At 38.6% G+C, this 19,557-nt stretch overlaps 2 protein-coding genes across 2 annotated transcripts; both read right to left on the reverse strand.

Moving 5' to 3' along the window:
- tfe3b (transcription factor binding to IGHM enhancer 3b) lies at positions 1 to 9,930 on the reverse strand. Its single transcript, XM_040003104.1, has 9 exons — positions 9,766 to 9,930; positions 5,885 to 6,118; positions 5,554 to 5,778; positions 4,987 to 5,082; positions 4,219 to 4,330; positions 4,054 to 4,110; positions 3,788 to 3,863; positions 3,490 to 3,637; positions 1 to 2,266 (listed from the first exon to the last, which is right to left on the reverse strand). Exons 2-9 carry the CDS (start codon positions 6,083 to 6,085, stop codon positions 1,808 to 1,810), a joined length of 1,374 nt encoding a protein of 457 aa, XP_039859038.1. The 5' UTR covers positions 6,086 to 6,118; positions 9,766 to 9,930; the 3' UTR covers positions 1 to 1,807.
- A 426-nt stretch (positions 9,931 to 10,356) lies between these two features.
- gnl3l (guanine nucleotide binding protein-like 3 (nucleolar)-like) lies at positions 10,357 to 17,346 on the reverse strand. The gene is made up of 15 exons (XM_040003102.1): positions 17,242 to 17,346; positions 17,102 to 17,145; positions 16,454 to 16,561; positions 16,253 to 16,369; positions 16,093 to 16,176; positions 15,263 to 15,398; positions 15,086 to 15,189; positions 14,820 to 14,964; positions 13,160 to 13,247; positions 12,287 to 12,464; positions 12,024 to 12,166; positions 11,798 to 11,934; positions 11,491 to 11,657; positions 11,208 to 11,379; positions 10,357 to 10,459 (listed from the first exon to the last, which is right to left on the reverse strand). The coding sequence occupies exons 1-15, from the start codon at positions 17,252 to 17,254 to the stop codon at positions 10,395 to 10,397; spliced, it is 1,701 nt and encodes a 566-aa protein (XP_039859036.1). The 5' UTR covers positions 17,255 to 17,346; the 3' UTR covers positions 10,357 to 10,394.
- Positions 17,347 to 19,557: the final 2,211 nt, after the last annotated feature.

Raw genomic sequence — 19,557 nt, forward strand, 5'->3', positions numbered from 1 at the left:
CCGATGGCAATCATTTATTTGTTAAAAATCTCAAAGCCAAATTGCAGGGACAAGACATGTTGCTTTGTAGTTAACAGTCGGTGTGAGTATGAGTCACTGTGTATATGCCTGGTTAAGACAGGGTTAATATTGTGGAGAAGAGTAAAAGCTGAATAAGTACACAAGTTCTACTCTGTGATTTACGGGAACACGACGAGCAACGCTGAGTGATGGAGTGGAGCTGCTTTAAGCTGAAAGGTACCTCCAACGCTCTGAACGATCAGTGGAGAGCTTAAAAAATTATTGTAACCACCAATCAATGCCACTCAAAGCTATGATCTAAATATATTTTTGGCTGTTTTAACTAAAAACAGCACCATCAGTGTTAGAAAAAACAAAAAAATACTCAAACACACATTCATTAACTGTACACAAGGTTCGGTAAGCATGTGATGAAAATAAACCCTTTCTAACGTTTGTGACTATTTAATGGAATAATAATTGCATTGAGGTTTCATTCAACAAAACATCATACATTGTTATAACAGAAGTGAGACTAGTGGTTGGTTTAAAAAAAGGAGGTCTGAGCCAACTGAATTCAGACTACAATGAGCAGGAATCCATTATTAGATTATATCACTTTTCATCATCCAAAAAAAAAACAACAAAAAAACAAAAAACACCCCACATATTTATTAGAACATGCTAACTGGTTAAAAAAATTACTCTGTGATTACCAAAGTTAATGGAGACAAACTGACAACACACATTAGTCTGCAGAAACTACTTATCAAATGATCAGGTATAAAAAAAAATGTAATGAACTACAGTACTTTTGTAAAAGGAGAAAATTGTTCTGCATTCCCACTGACTGAGTGAATATATTAAAGAAAATTATATATATATATATATATATATATATATATATGCTGATTTGCAATTTGTAGCTACTCTGGAAGAAATCCTGCTTTGGCTAACTAGCTGCAGCAGCATGTGAAGTTTTTTCACCGCCTTTAAGGTTTTATTACAAATACATGCGACCTGGGCCTTAGTTGTCCGCTGTATGTAGTAGTAATAAAAACAGACACAAGCTTTCTTAAAATGCATAGACTGCCATAAAATAAGGTGCAAAGAACTTGCTCAAAATAAAAGACTCTTATTTACAATGTGCTGTAACTACTACACAATGTGCCAATTCACTTTTTTACAGAGATCCCTTCTGTAGTTGCTGGTGATACAACCCAACACGCATGAGTATGCAACTGCTTTTAACAAACCCTGATTCCAGTCAGTCTGAAGAAAAACAAAAAACAAAAACACACACGCATGAAATATATGCTATATATTGGCATTTCTTGACAAGTTAGTTGTGCCAAACATGTCCTGTCACAAAAAAGAAACCTCACAGCTTTCTTCCCTACAAATATGCATATAATAAATTCAAGCAAACCTTATATCCCTCTTAAAATCTCTGAAGAAATCTTAACAACTATTTAAGAATGTATCATTTCTTAATGCTAGGTCCATGCCCCTATTGTACAATATTGCATTTTATACTAAGATTGCATTCAGAAACTCAGACATAATCATCTGATGTCTGACTGGCTCCAAACAGGAACAATTATAATGAATTTGTGTAGCAAAAAACAAACAAACAAACAAAGAAAAATTTGCTGTCTTCTGGTGTTAGTTTTGTTCATAATTATAGTTAAATTTGACTTTTTAAAGTTCAGTTGTGCAGTTCTATAAATAGGCTATAGTTGTTTAAGGATAAACTGCACTTCCTGACATTCTTGTCCCTACGGAGTCTCTGACCACACGCAAATCATCACAAGTCCTCGTCCATCTCAAGGCTGCTCCTGCGACTGCTGGTTTTAGAGGCACCCGGTGACAAAGGAGAAAACAGTGGCTCGCCAATCCTCTCTGGAGACAGAGTGCACCCGTCATCCATAAGTATGTCTCCCAAACCCATATCGGAGTAGAGGGCGGAGGCCGGGGGGTCATCGAGCTCAGCGAAGCTCAGGCTGCCCAGGTCCAGCGGACTACTTATGGTGAGTCCGGCGGGAGAGTCTGAGGAGGGTGGGGACAGGAAGGAGGCAGGCAAAGGTTGTCCAATGGCTGCCGGACCGAGGAGGTTCTGGTTGGAGGCTCCTCCCGTGTTGGGAGCCAGAGACTGGCTGCTCTGTGGAACTGTGGACTGCTGCTGGAGCAGAGAGGGGTCGGAGCTCAGAGCAGAGACGCTGTTGGAGTTTGAGAGGCCGTGAAGCCGTGCCTGCATTTCCAGTTCCTGAAAACAAGAACAGCATGTTTTCTAATCAGATGGCCAGAAATCACTCATGTCATTATTGCATAATCTATTGCACTCCTATATTGCATAGCTCCTTTTATGTTTTTGCATTGAAAAATTCATTCCACGTGTTAAACTTTACACCCAAAAAACTGTCTAAACAAGATGAAACACAGATGGAACAAAGCAAGTCTGAATTTTTGGTTGATCCAAATTTGCAATAAGGAAGAAAAATAAATAGTTGAGAACTAAATAAAGCAAACATAACATTTTGTGGATTTCACCTATTTTGTGCAAACTTTATGTCTGAGTAAACCAACAGGATGAGTGCAGACACTTCACAGACTTACTGTATGTATTACAGTAGTGACGACAGTTACACTGACATTTCTTCAGCAAGACAAAGACCTTCTTTGTTTAGAAAAAATATGAGTGAAAAGACAACAACAGAGCAGGGCCAAGGACGTGGAAGTCACTACATTTATGAAGACAAACAGTTCACGCCCTGCTTACATTTCTGTCTACACCTAAACAGCAAAGGTGGACAAACGGCTTTTGATTTTCTTTGACTTTCAAGGAATATGCACCATTGTTCCTCAGACACATCCATTCAGATCCATTCCTATTTAGACGCATTCTTAGTCTGGATGGCACTACCTTGGCCTCCTGTAACACTCTGAAGAATCGATTATTTTTGACCAAGAATGTTTTCTTTAACAAGAAAATTAAGAAAGCCTTCTTTTCTCTGCCGAGTAAATCGGAGGCATCCTTTTTCAGAGTGATGCTGAAATACTTGTTCATACATAAGCTTCTAAGATGCACTATTCTATTACTTATTATAAGGCTGTTCTAAAAGCTCCCTGAAAAGCCTTCAGAAGATGGAACTCAAGAGAGCATATATATGTCCATACTAGATATTTGTTTTTAATGGCTGTAAAATCCACAGTTAGCAAGCCCTCAAAGATCAAGCCATATCATGACCTCACTGCAAACCCACCACATCAACCCAACAAAGCCATGACCGCAATCTGGTCATGGCAGATGTCTGCCCATTGTCAAGTCTGGTTCTGTTAGAGATCTCTTCCTGTTAAAATGGAGCTTTCTCATACAGCCTCATCCGATTGTCAGGATTCTCTCACTAATGTCTTCATCTTACAACAAAACACACTTTGAGATAACCATTCCTGTAAAACAGCGCTACATAAATAAAACTGAACACCGACCTGGATGCGTAACATTAAGGAGTGGTTGGCTTGCTCCAGCTTCTTCTGCCTCATCTCAACATCCTTGGCTCTCTGCTGCTCCTTCTGCAGTTTCCTGATGTAGTCTACAGAAGCCTTGAGAATGGTACCTTTATTCCAGCGCATCTCTCTGTCATTGTTGCGATGTCAGTAAAGAAAGGAAAGACAACAGAAGCAGAGGACAAGATCATGATTTATACACCGCATGTGTGGCCCCAAGGCATTAAAATTCAAACAGTGTAACTTCATGTGAGCAGTGGAAAATGAATATCCCACTTACGGGTCTGATGACTTCGGTATCAAAGCGCCCAACTCCTTTATGCGGTCATTGATGTTGAATCGACGCCTCCTCTCAACTGCAACCAACAAAGAGAGGAAGCAAAGGCACACGAGGTTACCTCTAACAATCAGCTGGTATTAAGCAGAAGTGCACGAATAAGTAAATAGGATGTTGTGATTCTGAATCTGCATTGCGGTCTATATTTTTATTGTAATCATATTCAAACAAGTTAAAAAAAAATGACCTCAAACAAAGGTTTGACTTACTGAGGTTATGATTGTCTTTCTTCTGCCTTTCTTTCATTATTGCTTTGGCATCTGCATCTGACAGACAAAATGTTAGCGTTCATGTTACGAAAAGCTAAACTGTTTATTAAAAAATAAATAAATAAATGAAACAGGACACGTGTTTATAAAAGGAAGTTACTATACCAGTAATTTCCCTTTTAATTTTTGGAAGATCAGCAGGGCAGGAGTTGCTGACAGTAAGAGTAGGCGCTGCCATTCCCGGGCTATGGTACACATCCAAGAGGTTTCCTGGGAGCTGCACAACAAACAACATGTTCCAATATAGGTCTTAAATAGTACCTGACTACTCTGAAGCAAATGCTGCTGCTTTCATTTAGAGCAATCGGTTCTGTGAGTTCAAAATAGACTCAAAGCAGGTTTCTGTGGATCAGACAGATGCTACATAATAACAGCAAAGAAAAACCCCACCATTTATATTCTATTGCATATCAAAGATGAAGACTACCCAGTGCCAATTCAAAAATCAGAAAAAGCCTTTTTACCTCAGTCAGCTGCTTTTTCTTGCCCTCCAAAATCATCACCATAATCCTCATTTTTTGCTTTGCGGTGAAATTTTGGAAACCTGTTTCTTCCCTGCAGATTACTTCTTGACCTGGCCGTGTACTTTTTATGACTTTGTCTCACTTCTCTATGTCTTGTATCCACTGATAGCTTTACCCTGCCCATGAAACATTTCTGTGACAAATGGTAACTGAGTGCTACAAGTGTATATTTGCTCTTACAACTTTCAGAATTCCACACATGAAAGAGACCGCCCATTCACAGAGCGTACTCACTTGGAGCTGTCTGCGTTATTCTGTTACTGCACTATTAAAGAAGAAGCTCTAAACTGGAGAGGAACCTTCAAAAAGGAAGTTCAGGAGAGAACAATAAATGCATAGTTCTTCATACCGTGCTAGGCAGCTGAAGACCTGAGTCTATCAACGTAATGATGTCGTCATTAAAACTGGATTCAAGGCTAATAATGTCATCGATCACATCGTCAATCTAGAAAAACAGACAATGAGACAAACGTGGCAGAAGGTAAATGGTGTGATAGTAATGAATATGTATTTACACTGTATAAAAACAATCCAGGTGGCAACACTAGACATCTGAGCCCAATGTGAGAGCTTTAAAGAGGCGTAATTTGGAAGACAGTGATGCGTGCATGAGACGTGCTGGCACGGTTATTCTGCCGGTGCAGTATTTAACATCTTATTGTGACGAAAGGCCAACGAGAGTATGACAACAAAGGGCATGCACCCTCACAGTGGGACCTTCGGGCACATTGTTACAGAGCAAACACAAGCTAATTGAGCAAGAAGAGAGCAACAGATATTCAACTTCCCCACAAAAATGCGCTGGAAGTTTCCAAAAAGGAAACTACTGAAAAGGTTATGTAATCTGCTGTATCATCAAATGAAACTCGCACACAGGAAATTTAACTACTGGTATCAATGTTGGAATTCCCCTTACTTCTTCCTTGTTGGAGCCGATGTTGAGCAGCGCCATAGGACTATTAGGGGCGCTGCTGGCAGTAGGGGCCACTTCTGGGGCAGAACTGGACTGGGGGGCGGGGGACAGAGACAAGGTCTGAGGAATCGCCTTGTTTCCCAGAGTGGTGGAGAGGTACTGCTTCACCTGCTGCCTCTGTGCCTGCTGGATGTGGTACTTGGTGGGGTTCTCCAAATGGGTCTGCACCTGATCATTCAAACAGCTGTTAGGGGCTGGTGGACTGACACACACACACACACACACACACACACACACAGTGCTAAAAATTTAAAACAAAACAGGTCGCTCTTACTTTCAGCACCTCCACCGGCACCTGTGCTGGAGGGGGTCGGGCAGCATTAGGTGGCAGAGTGACAGAGATAGCTGGAGTCGAGTTGGTGGCCCGAAGCTGAGAGGCAGATGCCTGTTGTTGCTGAGCAAGAGCCTCGCGTCTCTCCTGCTCCTGGGCTTGTTCCCGCATCAGCTGCTGCCGCAGCAACACACGTGACGACATGGCTGAGACAGATCCAGGGATCTAAGGATGGACCTGTAGGACAGCATGCGATGTTATTACACCACTCAATCCACAAATCAGAATCCTACACTTTAATATTCTGATGAGAATTCCAGATGTCACTGCCAGGTCTAAAATACATTTACATAGAAAATGCTTAGTTTGGTTTGAAATAATCTGAGTAATTAAGTTCCAAAGCCATCAGAAGTTTGTGATATGACCTGTAGAATTCAATACATAATTGTACAACTTAACAAAACTGTTTTCATTAAAAATGTTAACAAATTACTTTAAAATGCCAAACAAATCAACACCATTAGTAAGACTGCAACACCCCCGAAAGCTGTTGGTTTTCAATCAGTCATTTAAATACGTTAAAATACGTTAAGATCTTGAATTAGTAGTGGGACTGTTACTTAGTTACAATGGTACTTATACAAATCTAGTTTCTCTAATCTGCTGCCTTTAAAGCTTCTTCAAGCCCCGACTTCTTTATTCTCATTTTCACTTCCCCTTTTTTTTTAATATATACCCTCTGTTATGTCCGGTACAGTTGTATCTGTTACTCAGAGACACAGGAGACTCAAATAGATCTTGTTTCAACCATGCTCAGCAGTCCCAATGAGCATTGCAAGGTTACTATTGCAACAGAATTATTTACGAATGTGAAGAATTGTGTAACTGTATCTCAGCCCATTTTTGCACAAAGATTTGTACATTTGTTAAGGGCTCTCCAAGTGCATGCTTAAAAGTGTACAGAAAACTGTTGAAGTGCATTTAAAGTATGTGTGTGCATATAAGTGCATATATAAATATTAATGGCTGAAAAGACAAAGTTTGGCCCAAGAACTGGAGACAACTTAAAAAGGCCAACTGGCCTGCTGCTTACATTTCTTTGTTGCACTTCAGCCACAGCAGATCTGCAAATATGTGTATCTGTTTACATCTCCAGCACCTTGTATTAGACCAAGTTGGCACTTATATATACATTTACATAGATTAATACACCATTTTTTGCACATCTGAATACTTCAGAATTATTTTTTTTAAACAAATGTAATTAAACATACATGGATTGATATTCTATTACACCACACTCACACAGATATTTTGCAGAAAATTCTGAAACCTTAGTAATTCCATACAAGAGAAGTGATTTCTCAGAAAAGGAAAAACATCAGCTGGGCGTTATGCCAAAAAGTGACCATCTGCCAAAAAATTTCCGACGTTTCTATGCATTTTTTATGTGTCATTTCTTTGTAAGGAGCTTTGAAAGAAAAGTGACTGGACTTCTTTAAATTTCTTGAAGATGTTTCACCTCTCATCCGACAAGCTTCTTCAGTTCCAAGAGCAACTGGTGGAAAGTCCCAGATTTTTAAACCCTATTGGGAGTGTCCCAAGATTGTTGTTAACCCACAATTGATCATGATGTCTATGCTTATATTAGTGAAATTACTGTAAACAAAGAAATTACCTCTTTTGCAAGTTACTTTATGAATTTGGCCACTTAAAATATGTTTGCAGAAACAGACACTTATTCTGATGAAAATTAGCAGAAATATTAAGTAAGTAAAGTTTTATTTATATAGCACCTTTCTAGATAAAAGATCACAAAGTGCTTCACACGGGGATGACAAAGTATAAAACAAAAACAGACAAAAGTTAACAAAATGTCATTCTAAAAAAAAAAAAATTAAATTAAAAAATGTTATGTTATATTGTTGCTTTTTTGATACCCTCTGGCCCAGATCACTCTTTAAAAAGATATTTTTAATGGCAGTGAGAGTGTTTAGCTAGATAGATAAATTATATATAAAAATCACTTTGTCAAAAACGGATTGGATTGCAGCTTCTACCTGGTGATGGGGATATTGTTTGTGGCTCAAAGTTAAGAATATATCTCATATATATTAAGATAAATATATATAACATATGTTTCATAGATTATAGGCCAACATGTCATTTACAGCAGTTTAAATACGGGCATTTTTTGGCAAATACAGGTGTTGTGCCAAAAAGTGATTGTCTGCCAAAAACTGATTTCCGTTGTTTGCCAAAAATTGATTGCTCGTATTTAAACTGCTATAAGTAACTTGTTGGGCTATAATATATGAAACAGATGTCAAATGCATCCCTCATGGATGACATATAGTCATCTTGAGCCACAAACAACATTCGTGTAACAAGGTAGAAGCCACGATCAGTTTTTGGCAGTGACTTTTATATAACCTTTATTTTTGCAGTTAAAAACAATCTCATTAACATTAAAAATGTATTTTGTAAGAGTAAGTTGGCCAAGAGGACAGCAGAAATGGCAGCAAATATTACAATAGTTCTGTAAAAATATTTTAAGTAGGGATAAAGGACCGGATTGGTTATAATGTAAGTACAATAACACAGAGTTGTGAAGATACTTGAAAAACTGATAATTTTTTAATTCTATATATTACCCCTTTGTAAACCCTGTTCACCGAAGTCTATTTACGAACATACGTAAAGATATTACACATAAAAAAAATACACGGAAACATTGGAAATCAGTTTTTGGCACAACACCACCGGAAATCACTTTTAGGCAGGCGAACACCATAGGGAGTTGGTGTCACTTTGAGCCATTGAACTGTAACAGTTCAACAGTTTTTATCTTGTCTGCGTGTCATTACTCACTGACAAGATAAAAACACCACAGATGGGGAAAAAAATACCCGTGATCATCCTTTGTCTATTTTCTGCGAGCGTAGTGATTAGTTTAAGATTGCATTGTTGCTTGAAGTGTGTCGATAATTTGGTCGAGGCAGACTGAGTACAGACCCCGCCTACTCGCCGCACGGCAGGCGTACGCGTACTTTTGTACTGTTTAGTTTGTACTACTGCTCATTCCTGTGCAATATCCCATCTGCCCCCCCCTCTCCCACAATAAGATTTTCTTTATTTAATCACTAGTGTGTACATACATTTATATATGCATATATATATATTTCGTCAGTTAACTGAAAATCTCTTTTTCTTTTACTACATCTTATTAATATTTTGCTCTTACTATTTTTCTATTTATATTTTATTATTTTATTTTATTTTTTTCTACTGTACCATTCTGCTGAGTGACTGTCTTCTGCTCGTCAAATACATTTCATTGCGATGTTGAGCCTGTGCTAACTTGCATATGACAAATACAACTGAAAACTGAAACTGAAATAGTGGTCGCCTACCTTCTTAACAGAGATTCCCCACTGACAACATAAAAGATCCAATTCAGTTTTAACAACATCATTTAAATGGGTTAACTCTGGTACCATTTAGACAGACAGTTGGGAGGTTGCTGTTTACTTCACACATTTTTCGTAATTTCTATTTTTGGCGAGCTAGGTTCTATCGTCATGAATTGGCGGTGTTCATTTGACAGCTCAGTGCTGCTAACGGGCCCAGATCAACGTTATGTGAGGACAAGCAATTCAAGCTAGAATTTCCATTGTATACTATTTACTTTGAAGCTATCCAGTGATAGTCCACTTGTTAGAAGGTTGCTATTTTAGCTGAAGGCAGTGCTATTTCAGTACTCGTACGACCCCTCGACGACCAAGTAAAAATAGGAAGTTGAATCTGAGCTAGCTAGCCCTCATTAATTGCGACAAGCTAACGCTACACAGCTACATACCTTATTTCAGATTAAAGATACGTACTATCTGATTAGTGTAAGAGGAGTTACAGCCACACATCCACTGAGTCCTTCGCTTTCTTTGCCATTTCTTCAGATCCGTGAAAACTAACTTGATAGTCACTAGCCTCCGTTCTACCGTTGTTTACCTCAGGCCGACGGCCTTACGTCATCTTACGCAATTTACCCGGAACTTGTTAATTTTAAAGTTGTATTTTCAAAACGATATCTTGAATAAAGTGCCCTCTTATTATAGTATTGAAGTGCTGCTATAATTCATAAATGTGACACATTTTAATCTACGTTAGTCTGCCAATAGTTCCGCAGAGGTTAGCTATTCAAAAAAGTAAAGAAGTAATTCTTAATATAAGTATTACATCAATAATATTACAACTATTCAAATCGCAATATTTATAATACCCGGTGTCTGAACAGGAATATAATCTACCAGGGACGAAGTAAAAAAAACCAAACAAACAAAGAAAAAACCCCAAAAAAAACTTAGTTTCAAAGAAAGTATTAAGGGCCTCAGAAACAATTTTTCTCAGGTTCACTGCTGCACATGTTTAACCCAACAACAATAATAGCCATGTCAAAGAAAGACAAACCACCAAAATGGATTCATTAAATTCATCATTTTATTTTGGTAATATTTTAGTCTGAAAATGAGAAGTCCATTGCAGATGTCAATGTGTCCGAGAGTTTGGTGGCAAGTTTGTCTGCAGAGCAAAGAAAAAGAACCCAGAAAGCATTAGGGCAAAATCTAGATCATTTCTATAATAAATTTTAAAAACAAAAATGCTAAAAGTGTCACAAATCACATACAAGCAACCTTTTGGACAAAAACTGAGGAGCTGGTTGATACCACGACTTTCTGTGCTGACAAAACTGCTAGCAGCAGAGGTTTCTTTTCCAAATACATCAATAATTTTATCTCTGTATAGCGACATTTTTGTGACGAAACCCAACTCGCTTGATAGATTTGTCCTGATCTTAGCTCAGGATGTCTTTCTACTTTTTACTTACAATGGTTTATGAAAGAAAGTTGCTAATATCAAAACAAACACAATAATTTAATTAAGTGAAATGCATACTTCTTTGAATTGTGATCATGACTGACTTGGCTAATGAAGAAAAGCTGTGAGCTGGTTTCTTATCATATTTTTGATCACTGTTTGGCATTGGCACCTGTGAGGCACGGTCCAATCAATTTTACTGCTTTTATCTGAGTCTGTGCAGAGTATTACGGTGCACTCGATAAGTTATCAGTTAAAATCATCAATAAACAATGCTGAAACAGTGCCAGAGGACGCAACACAGACCCATGAATCATTACTTCCACAGTGTTTTAAAAAGGATGTGAATTATATTAGTGAATTGAATGTAGTCAACTGGATTTATGGAGCAGTTGTAAAATATCTAAAATGTGAGTATTAGTATTACACTGAGATGAATAATTGCACAAACCAGCTCTTTTCTGTAGCTTCTTCCTCTTCTTGCCCGCAGCCAGGAGTGCCTGACCCTGCAGCAGAGGGTCCACGTTCAAGATATTCTTTAAATCCGGAGCCTTGGATGCAGCATCCGTTGCGGGTACCTCTGTCTTTTTCTGTGATTTTATTTCCACTGTCATTGGTCCAAACTGTTTTGAGTGGAACAAAATAGCAGAAATAAAACGTGAGATGAATAACAGCATTCAGAGTCATCATATTCTATAATTCACCCACAATTTAAGGCTACTGCTGCTTCTCACCTCTGGATCCTGATCATCCTCCATAGATTCAGTTTCCTCTTTCGAGGATGATGCTTCCACTGATCCTCCTTCCAAGCCCAGATCACAGTGCAACTCGCCCTGGCCTCCCTGTGTCATCCCAGTGGTTTCCATGCAGAATCCCATTTGAATGTCAGGACAAGACGACTCTGGACACAGAGGAAAGCACAAACCATTTAGTCTAAAGTTATCTGAACAGGTTTACGTGATCAAATCATGTGGTTTTATATTATCATCATGTTCCATTTAATTTGCCTGACTGCGATACTGTTAATTATAACTTGCTTACCTGCAAGAACCTCCTGATTTCCCTTTTCCAGCTCGTCCCAGTCAAAGGCTTTTCCCATTTCTGTAACGATCTCAGCGCTGACGTGTGTAGGAAGAGTGTGTGTCTCTGGAGGGTGTGTGAAGTAGCTAATCCTTCCCCTAAGAAACATAACTTCATGAATTTAACAGTGCTTAAACTGAGCCGTTGCTTCAATATCATTTCTAGAACTTTAAAAAGCTATACCAACCCGGTCCAGTCCATTAGTACACTCTTGGCTGCCTTGTCAGTGTCCGGCAGCCCCCCCTTCCTCAGTTTGCCTTGCCGACGGGCGAGCAATGCCAAGAACTCCAGAGCTGTATGAAAGTCTGGGACACCGTAGTGCTCCATGATCTGTGTTTCCAAAAAAAAAAACAACCCCAAAGCCATTGTTTGAACTACTTATTATTCAGTGCTCAGTACAGTTGCAGTGTTATCATTCAGTACAGTTGCTGAAGAGGTAGCATGACCTACTTGTGCCTTGTTGCACCTTCTGAGGATGGCTTCCACGGGTGGAAGGGGATCAACAAGCTGTTCGATTTTAACACAGTTGCGAAGAATCATTGCGGCGTCTGTCGTTGATGTTGCCATGACAATACCAGGACAGTCCAGAAGCTTTATGTGTTTGTCCAAATGTACCTCTTGAAGACACCTGAAATCCAGAAAACCCATCAAGAACACCATGGCAGGATTAATATGCACATCATAATTGTGTCTTGTTAGACGAACATATAAAGTTGGCACAGTTGCCAAGTATGCCTTCACTACACTGAGGTTGCATCCCTCTGTGTGTGTGTGTGTGTGTGTGTGTGTGTGTGTGTGTGTGTGTGTGTGTGTGTGTGTGTAAAAACTGAATTATTTTTTTATTTTTATAGTTGAGATGATGAAGTTGAATGATGGAACATTCATTAATTACCATAATGCAACTTGTTTTTCACAAGTACCTACTTCACAAATGTGAACATTAATTAGCTTTCCTAAGCTGTAATAATAAAAACTCTAAATCTGGGCAGGGGCTGTGACTCATGTTCACTCACTTTTCAGGAAACAAAGCAAGACTTAAAGCAAGTTGTCAAATTTGTGCAAGTGTTTTGATCCCCACCCCCCAAAAAAGTTTTTAAATAAATGCACAAAAATGCTGATGTACCAAAAATTACGTGAAACTCACAATAATAGATGTATTAACTTAATATTTTAAAAAAATGTCAGAAAGTTCAATAAACATTCCAGTATCAAAAAGTTTCAAAAATTCTAATTTTCTGGAAATCGTTTCACGCTTCAGGGTCACAGAGTAAATCTAGAAAACAAGTGTAGGCATGTAGGTTGAGCATGTTAATGTGTACTTACTTGGTGACACCTGGTGTGGCTCCAACATTACATGCTCGTGCTCGTTTCAGACTGTTGATCAAACTACTCTTTCCAACATTAGGAAAACCTGCAAAACATTAATGGAACGAAAAAAAATCCTATTTACTCGACCTTTCTTTAAAAGAAGAAAACCTGGTACAAAAACAGCAGTGTGTAACCTTTGATTCAATCTGGCCTCGAAGACATTTTGTGTAGATAGATTGAAGTCTGTAGTAGAGTTGGCACGATACCACTTTTTTATGTCCGATACCGATATCATAAATTTGGATATCTGCCGATACCTATATGAATCCGATATAGTGTTTTTTAATCAACAAAACTGTTTTTTAAATATCTTGCTGCATTTTGTATAAGTTCATACACAAGTTTAAAACAACAACTACACTAAAGCTATTCTGTTATACCTGTATGCAAAAAAAAATATTTCATAGTTCAGCAATACTGATCAATCTAATAAACTTAAACCTACACCATCCTCCCTATTCTGGTATTTTAAAGAGTACTTAGCATAAATATTAAGCAACCTAACTAATAGGGTTCCAACTCCCAGCAACAACAAAAATAAATAAATAAAAAATAGGGAACCACCCTCACGCTCCACCTCATGATGCTTAATCGACGTAATCAACCTTAATTTGATACAGTGTGAAAAAAATGCACAGAAATCAATTATTTTTCAAGAAATATTAAATCGATTCAACATCTTTCTTCAACAAAATTGCAGACTGCACAGATGGTACCTTCCCAAAGGAAAAAGTACTATAGCTTACTAGGGTATATTAGACTTAACAGTTACTATATGCAGTAATGGACTTCTATACATTTTACATCAGATTAAAACTTTGGGTGTCAGATAATTATTTATTAAAAGCTAGACATTTTAAATGAGAATAAGAAAGAAAAGTATGTCTTTGTGCCCCCTTTTCCCTGTTAATGCCCTCTCGGCCCCCCTGGCTAAACTTTGCTAGATCCGCCCCTGCACAGTTACCAGCGTCAGCTACGTAGAAAAAGATCCTGGTGTAGAAAGTAATATTAAATAAATTCTAACAACAGCTTATCAAGCTTAAACGTGCTGCTGTTGTTCAGCCGCTGGTTTCCTCTTTCTGGTGCAAAGTGGGCCAAAAGCAAACTAGAGACACGGACTCGCGACAGAAAAGCCGATCAGCTGATCGTTAAGCAGTTTCATGATTGAAGTAGCAGCAAGAAGAGGCAGTCGCTCCATATATCGTTTGTTAAGCTTAACGCAGGAATGCTTTACAAACATTCAGAGATGGACTTACACACTTGCTTTACTTCTCTCGGGGATAACTTTGTCGGAGATGAAATGCCGGGTTGCTAGCGAAGCTCCACATGCTATCCAGACCACCGACAGGTCCCGCATGCCACAGCCGCTCTATCACGTGATGCATACTGCTCCGACGTGCTAACGTTCTGAGGTGAGTTACGGCGTGTTGCAAGTTTTGTGAGGTGCTTTCGTGATATTTAATGGATCGGATTACATTTTTTATTTTTCTCCGATATCCGATCCAGTAATTTAGGTCAGTATCGGACCGATACCGATACTTAATATCGGATCGGTCCATCTCTAGTCTGTAGTCAACTTATTGGTGCTCTCAGAATTTCAGGGCACGGCACTTACCTACAACACCTACAGTGATGGCTGTCTTTATATCCAGGTTGCGGCAATAGTTGCCCAGTAGCTTCATCAAGCAGTCTGCTCCAATACAAGCACTGGTGCTGAGAAGCTCTGTGGTGGCTTGTGTCACTGGAACGTTGCTGCGTTTCTTCCCATTGCAGGAGACATAATGTGCAGAGTTCATGCCGGAGTCACATTTAAAAACAAAGTACAGCCTGGATTTAATCTTTATTTCTAGATAATTAGAGCATAACTGCTTCACTACTCACCAAGTTCTTAGTCTGCTGCTGAGTAGATGCTTTAAAAGCCACAGTGGGGAACTCATTTCTAAGATACTTTATCCACTTTTCCACTATTTCTTTTGACACCAAATCTGGAACCAAAGTAAAACCATTTACTATTTTAATAAACAAATGACATGTGTACAATGTTAGTGGCCTTCTTACCAATTTTATTGAGGACTAAAACTATCTTCTTGTTCGTTCCACTCTGAATGACCGCCTGTTCCACCTGAGGACATCTGCAGCCAAGAGGGTCACGCGCGTCCAGTACCTCCAGAATCACATCAGAGGCCTCCACAACCTTAAAAAGCAGCATGTCAAATAACGCTCATGTCAACTCCTCTCTCATCCATCATGTTTCTAATAGCCCTTTTTGACTAGTACCTACTTGGCTTGACTCAAGTTCAGTCATTTTCCATAACCAGGTACCAGCTAATGTGCACGTGGTCATTTTAGCAACATGGAGTGAAAGTCCCATGACATCATTTGTATGTGATACAAACACCGCAACAAAGGAGGACGTGAAGCCGATGGTAAAACTCCTGCTTGGTGTATGTCGTTTTGCCAGTCCCTGGGAGCACAGTGTTGTTTTTTGCGTAACCAATTCCCTCATTTTCGAGTTCGAAAACTGACAGCATTGATTTTTGTGAAAGAGACTATTTCATGACTCTTCGAGTGATGTCTCTGACTAGCCAATTAGTGGCATGCAGTCTGTTGATGTCACATTTTCGAATCACCTCAGATTGCTTGGAAGCCAGGTCGAGAACCCAGCTACTACTGCTGAAGTACCTAGTACTACCGCCTAATGGAAAACCCTAAAAACCGAGCTGAGTCGAGCCAAGCCGACCAGAGTATGTACTAGAGGAAACAGGCTATAAGATACTGAATGATACAGAGTGATTTTAAAGAATGTCAAAATTTCATTTAATCTAAAATAAGAAGATTAATTCTTGTTGTGGTCCATATACAGACCAGTGTGCAGTGCAATTACATACCTTTTTAAATTCTCTGTAATATGCTTTCCTTGAATTCTCATTTTCAAAGTTGACATGCTTTTCTAAACTCTGCATCTCTGTCTCCTGTGAGGACAAAGAAGAATATGGTAATGACCACAGCAGCAAACTGTAAAGTATGCAGTTAGAGTATCGTGCTTACCCTCTGCTCAAACTCCCTTTGTCGCTGAAGGATGTCATTCTGGAAGGTTTGCAAATTTCTCCTCTTCATAAGCTCTCGTTCTCGAGACAATTTCTGCTTCTCCTGAAGGTCCTGAAGCTAATGTAATAAGATGTGACATAAGAGAGAGATTCACCAATTTGCCATCAAATCTGGTACAGCCAAGACTTTCAAAGGACGTACCCTTTGTTTCCTGATTTCTTCCGGGTTTCTGCTGTCCTTGACAGTCTGAGCAGGGGACTGTTCTGTATTTCTCCGCCCCGAAGCATCCCCCTTTCTTCCATCTTTAGCCTGTAGGATAAACACACAGGGAGTTGTAATATATTTAGCTCATCAGCACAGCACTTGAAAGCAAAAGCATTCATTTTACTGGCTTGTTTACATTGAATGATAAATGCAGCCAACCATGGTAAAGATACAAATCACTACCACTGATAAGCTCAAATACAATATACTCTATGCACAGTGTACATTTGACTTTTATTACCATATAGTCCAGTTGTTTTTGGCTATCCCGCATCTATTTATTCCTGCTCTATTCATTTTCCCGCTGTAAACCTGCTACTGTGACTTTCCCAACCGAGGGACTAATGAAAGTGTCATAGATCTCCCAGTGGTGCCTACAATGTTTTTGCTTGTCTTGGCGTCACAATGAAATGTTTCCTAAATGTTTGGTGAAAACATGAAAAACTTTTAAAGTGTGACACCGACTACATACGGGCGCTGAGAAGCTCGGTTCTCAGCGCCAGTTCAGTACCAACCGAACTATTACTGACTGCTCCAGCAGGGCTAAAAGTTAGCGACAGATAACATTAGCCTTGTAGCACTCACCTTAAACTTCGCACTGAACCCGAGTCGTTTGGCTCGTTTCTGTTCTGTTAAATGCAAAAAATACAAAACGAAGACGTTTAAATGTCATTTCACGCATTCAGGGAGTCAATACTTTCAGCTATAAACTGATGGATACCTACTAGCTTTAGACATAACTTCACCCTAGCCTTGCTCTTCTCAGACTTCACGTGTACTGCTTCCCAAAGAGGTGGACATGCGCACACGATGACGTCAACAACAACATCCGGTTAAATGTCGAAATAAAAGCTTAGAAAAATAAACATATTTAAGTTGTAACTGACAGCGTAGATAGAGAATTTAAGTGCTTGCGTTTTAATATTATTATTGTAATATGTTGTAATTACCATTATAATGCACAAATTATAACAGAAACTGTTTTGGGCTAACCAAGAAATAACAAAAAGGCACTTTTGAGACAGGGGCTAGTTCTAAGCATTTTAACTCATGAATATGTTTTGGATAGCATAGTTTTTCTCATTCGGTTTTTTGATTCTAACTTAATTCCAAAGTCATTACAATGCATAGAACAGGAACCAGGAGACAGCTCAAACAGTGGCCTACAGAACGCATAACTTTGAGGTTATGCAACATTTCACGCAAATGCATCTGGTAAAGAGTCTTCACTGAAATGGCTCTGGCACCAATGTAATGAATTTATGCATAAGTTCATTGCGGAAGATTTGTAGTCACATATCTGTCTGCTTTCCAGGTGTTTGGTGGTTAATCTAAGCTTTACATCACTTTCACTTTTCCACGCTGTCAAGCTCATTGTGCCATCACTGGTCTAGTCAGCCTGCTTTAAGCCAACCAGCCTCCACTCTGCGTACTTTAAATATCACTGCTCATCAGTCAGTCTCCCTTGCAGACGCCTTCGTGCACCCCACCTCCTCCCCATCTCCACCTCCCCCTTGATTCTCAGGCTCAATTCAAGCCCCCATCTCCATCTCTACCGACAGTGTCTAGACTCCGGGGGTCTTGCCCTAATCCCTGTCATTCCATTTGTGCTTTTTTGGGCCATCAGAGTCTAATCGGCAAATATCTTTATTGAATTCTGTATATCAATAAGTCATGTTCAGTTCCTTCTAACGATCTCTCCTTATTGAGATGCAATGTGGCTTTATTTTGAACATGTTAAAATAATACAACAACAAAAACAAGAAGCCCAAACAAACAAACAAAACATAAGAAAAAATGTTTAATAAAAAGTCGTTATAATAAATGAACACTGTAATTCTTAAACCATGTGGAGAAAATAGAGAAATGTAAAAGATTGTGATTTTTTTCTATTTATGAACAGCAAACACTACCAGAATGTTATTATAGCTGATAAAGACATTATTTTACTTCTATTATAGCTAATAATGATATTTTCAAGTTATCAAAACAAACTCTTGCAATCTTAACCCCAGAAATGGCCTGATTTCAAAGAGGACGACTATTGAAGCTGAGAAAGGTGGAGCATGCAAAGAACTCTGAGTTCGCAATCTGTCTTAAAAAAAATTTAAAAAAATAAAAAAAAATAAAATAAAAGCATTATCAGTGGCAGTCCATCCACAATCATATTTAATAAAAAGACTTGCATGATTAAATGCATGTTATCATTGCAGCCTACACGGCGTGCACACTGCCTCTCACCCTATAACACCTGGGACAGTCTCCAGCCTCAGCATGACCCTGAATTGAATCAGTGGAGTAGAGAGTAGTGGTACGTGAAACATGTTAATATTAACCTTGTTTTATATGCAAAGTATAAGTGAAAATTACCATTAAATTCTGAATACGGTTTTGTTAAAGAAAGGAAGAGTAATTTTAATTAAAACATTAGCATGTTAAATGAAAACAGTTAAGTTCACTCTTGATTTAAACTAGCAGTTTGGGAGCATCAACAATATTTTTTTTAAAAAAGAAAAAAAAAACGTAGTCCACTGTGTCATGTTTTGTAAGCTCTCGAGAACATTGTAGTCTTATTCTCCTGACAACAGAATGTGAGGCTTTAAGGTGTACACCTGAAGATTAACAATGTTATAAGCCATTTTTAAACCTGAACTAATCACAGTCAGACATTGTATTACTTTAGTAATACTTTATTACTTCTTTTCCAATGCAGAATATTTGCTAATGCCTTTCTTTGTGAAGTTGCTCTACTTTTTAATGAGGTTGGCTGTTGCAATTCAAACTGTTCAGTAAGTAGTTCCTAATTTCCTTTACTCTCATTTCTGGTTATAAATCGGTTATTTACTTTTTTTTACTCAGTTAGTGTTGCCTGTACTGCTGAGTCATGCTTTAAAGGGACTAAAAATGTACCAACTGTATCAACTCCTGGCAATACTGTCCTATGTTGGCAATTATTTTAATAAACATGAGCACAAGAGAGAGGAAGACACCCTACAATGAGTTGAAACACAAAATTGTTATTTATTCCTGCATATATGATT

Source organism: Simochromis diagramma, unplaced genomic scaffold (genome assembly GCF_900408965.1).
Source record: "Simochromis diagramma unplaced genomic scaffold, fSimDia1.1 OVJJ01000646.1, whole genome shotgun sequence".
NCBI classification, from domain to species: Eukaryota; Metazoa; Chordata; class Actinopteri; order Cichliformes; family Cichlidae; genus Simochromis; species Simochromis diagramma.

What these genes read in the sequence shown, in the direction of transcription:
- gnl3l (XM_040003102.1), bottom strand. An exon ending in GGTTCAGTGCGAAGTTTAAG is followed by an intron (nt 16,562 to 17,101) that starts GTGAGTGCTACA and finishes TTTATCCTACAG; the next exon opens with GCTAAAGATGGAAGAAAGGG. An exon ending in AGGATGATCAGGATCCAGAG is followed by an intron (nt 11,380 to 11,490) that starts GTGAGAAGCAGC and finishes CACTCAAAACAG; the next exon opens with TTTGGACCAATGACAGTGGA.
- tfe3b (XM_040003104.1), bottom strand. Translation starts at nt 6,085, where the DNA reads ATGTCGTCACGTGTGTTGCTGCGGCAGCAGCTGATGCGGGAACAAGCC. An exon ending in AATTAAAAGGGAAATTACTG is followed by an intron (nt 4,111 to 4,218) that starts GTATAGTAACTT and finishes TTTGTCTGTCAG; the next exon opens with ATGCAGATGCCAAAGCAATA. An exon ending in CCTTAATGTTACGCATCCAG is followed by an intron (nt 2,267 to 3,489) that starts GTCGGTGTTCAG and finishes TCTTGTTTTCAG; the next exon opens with GAACTGGAAATGCAGGCACG.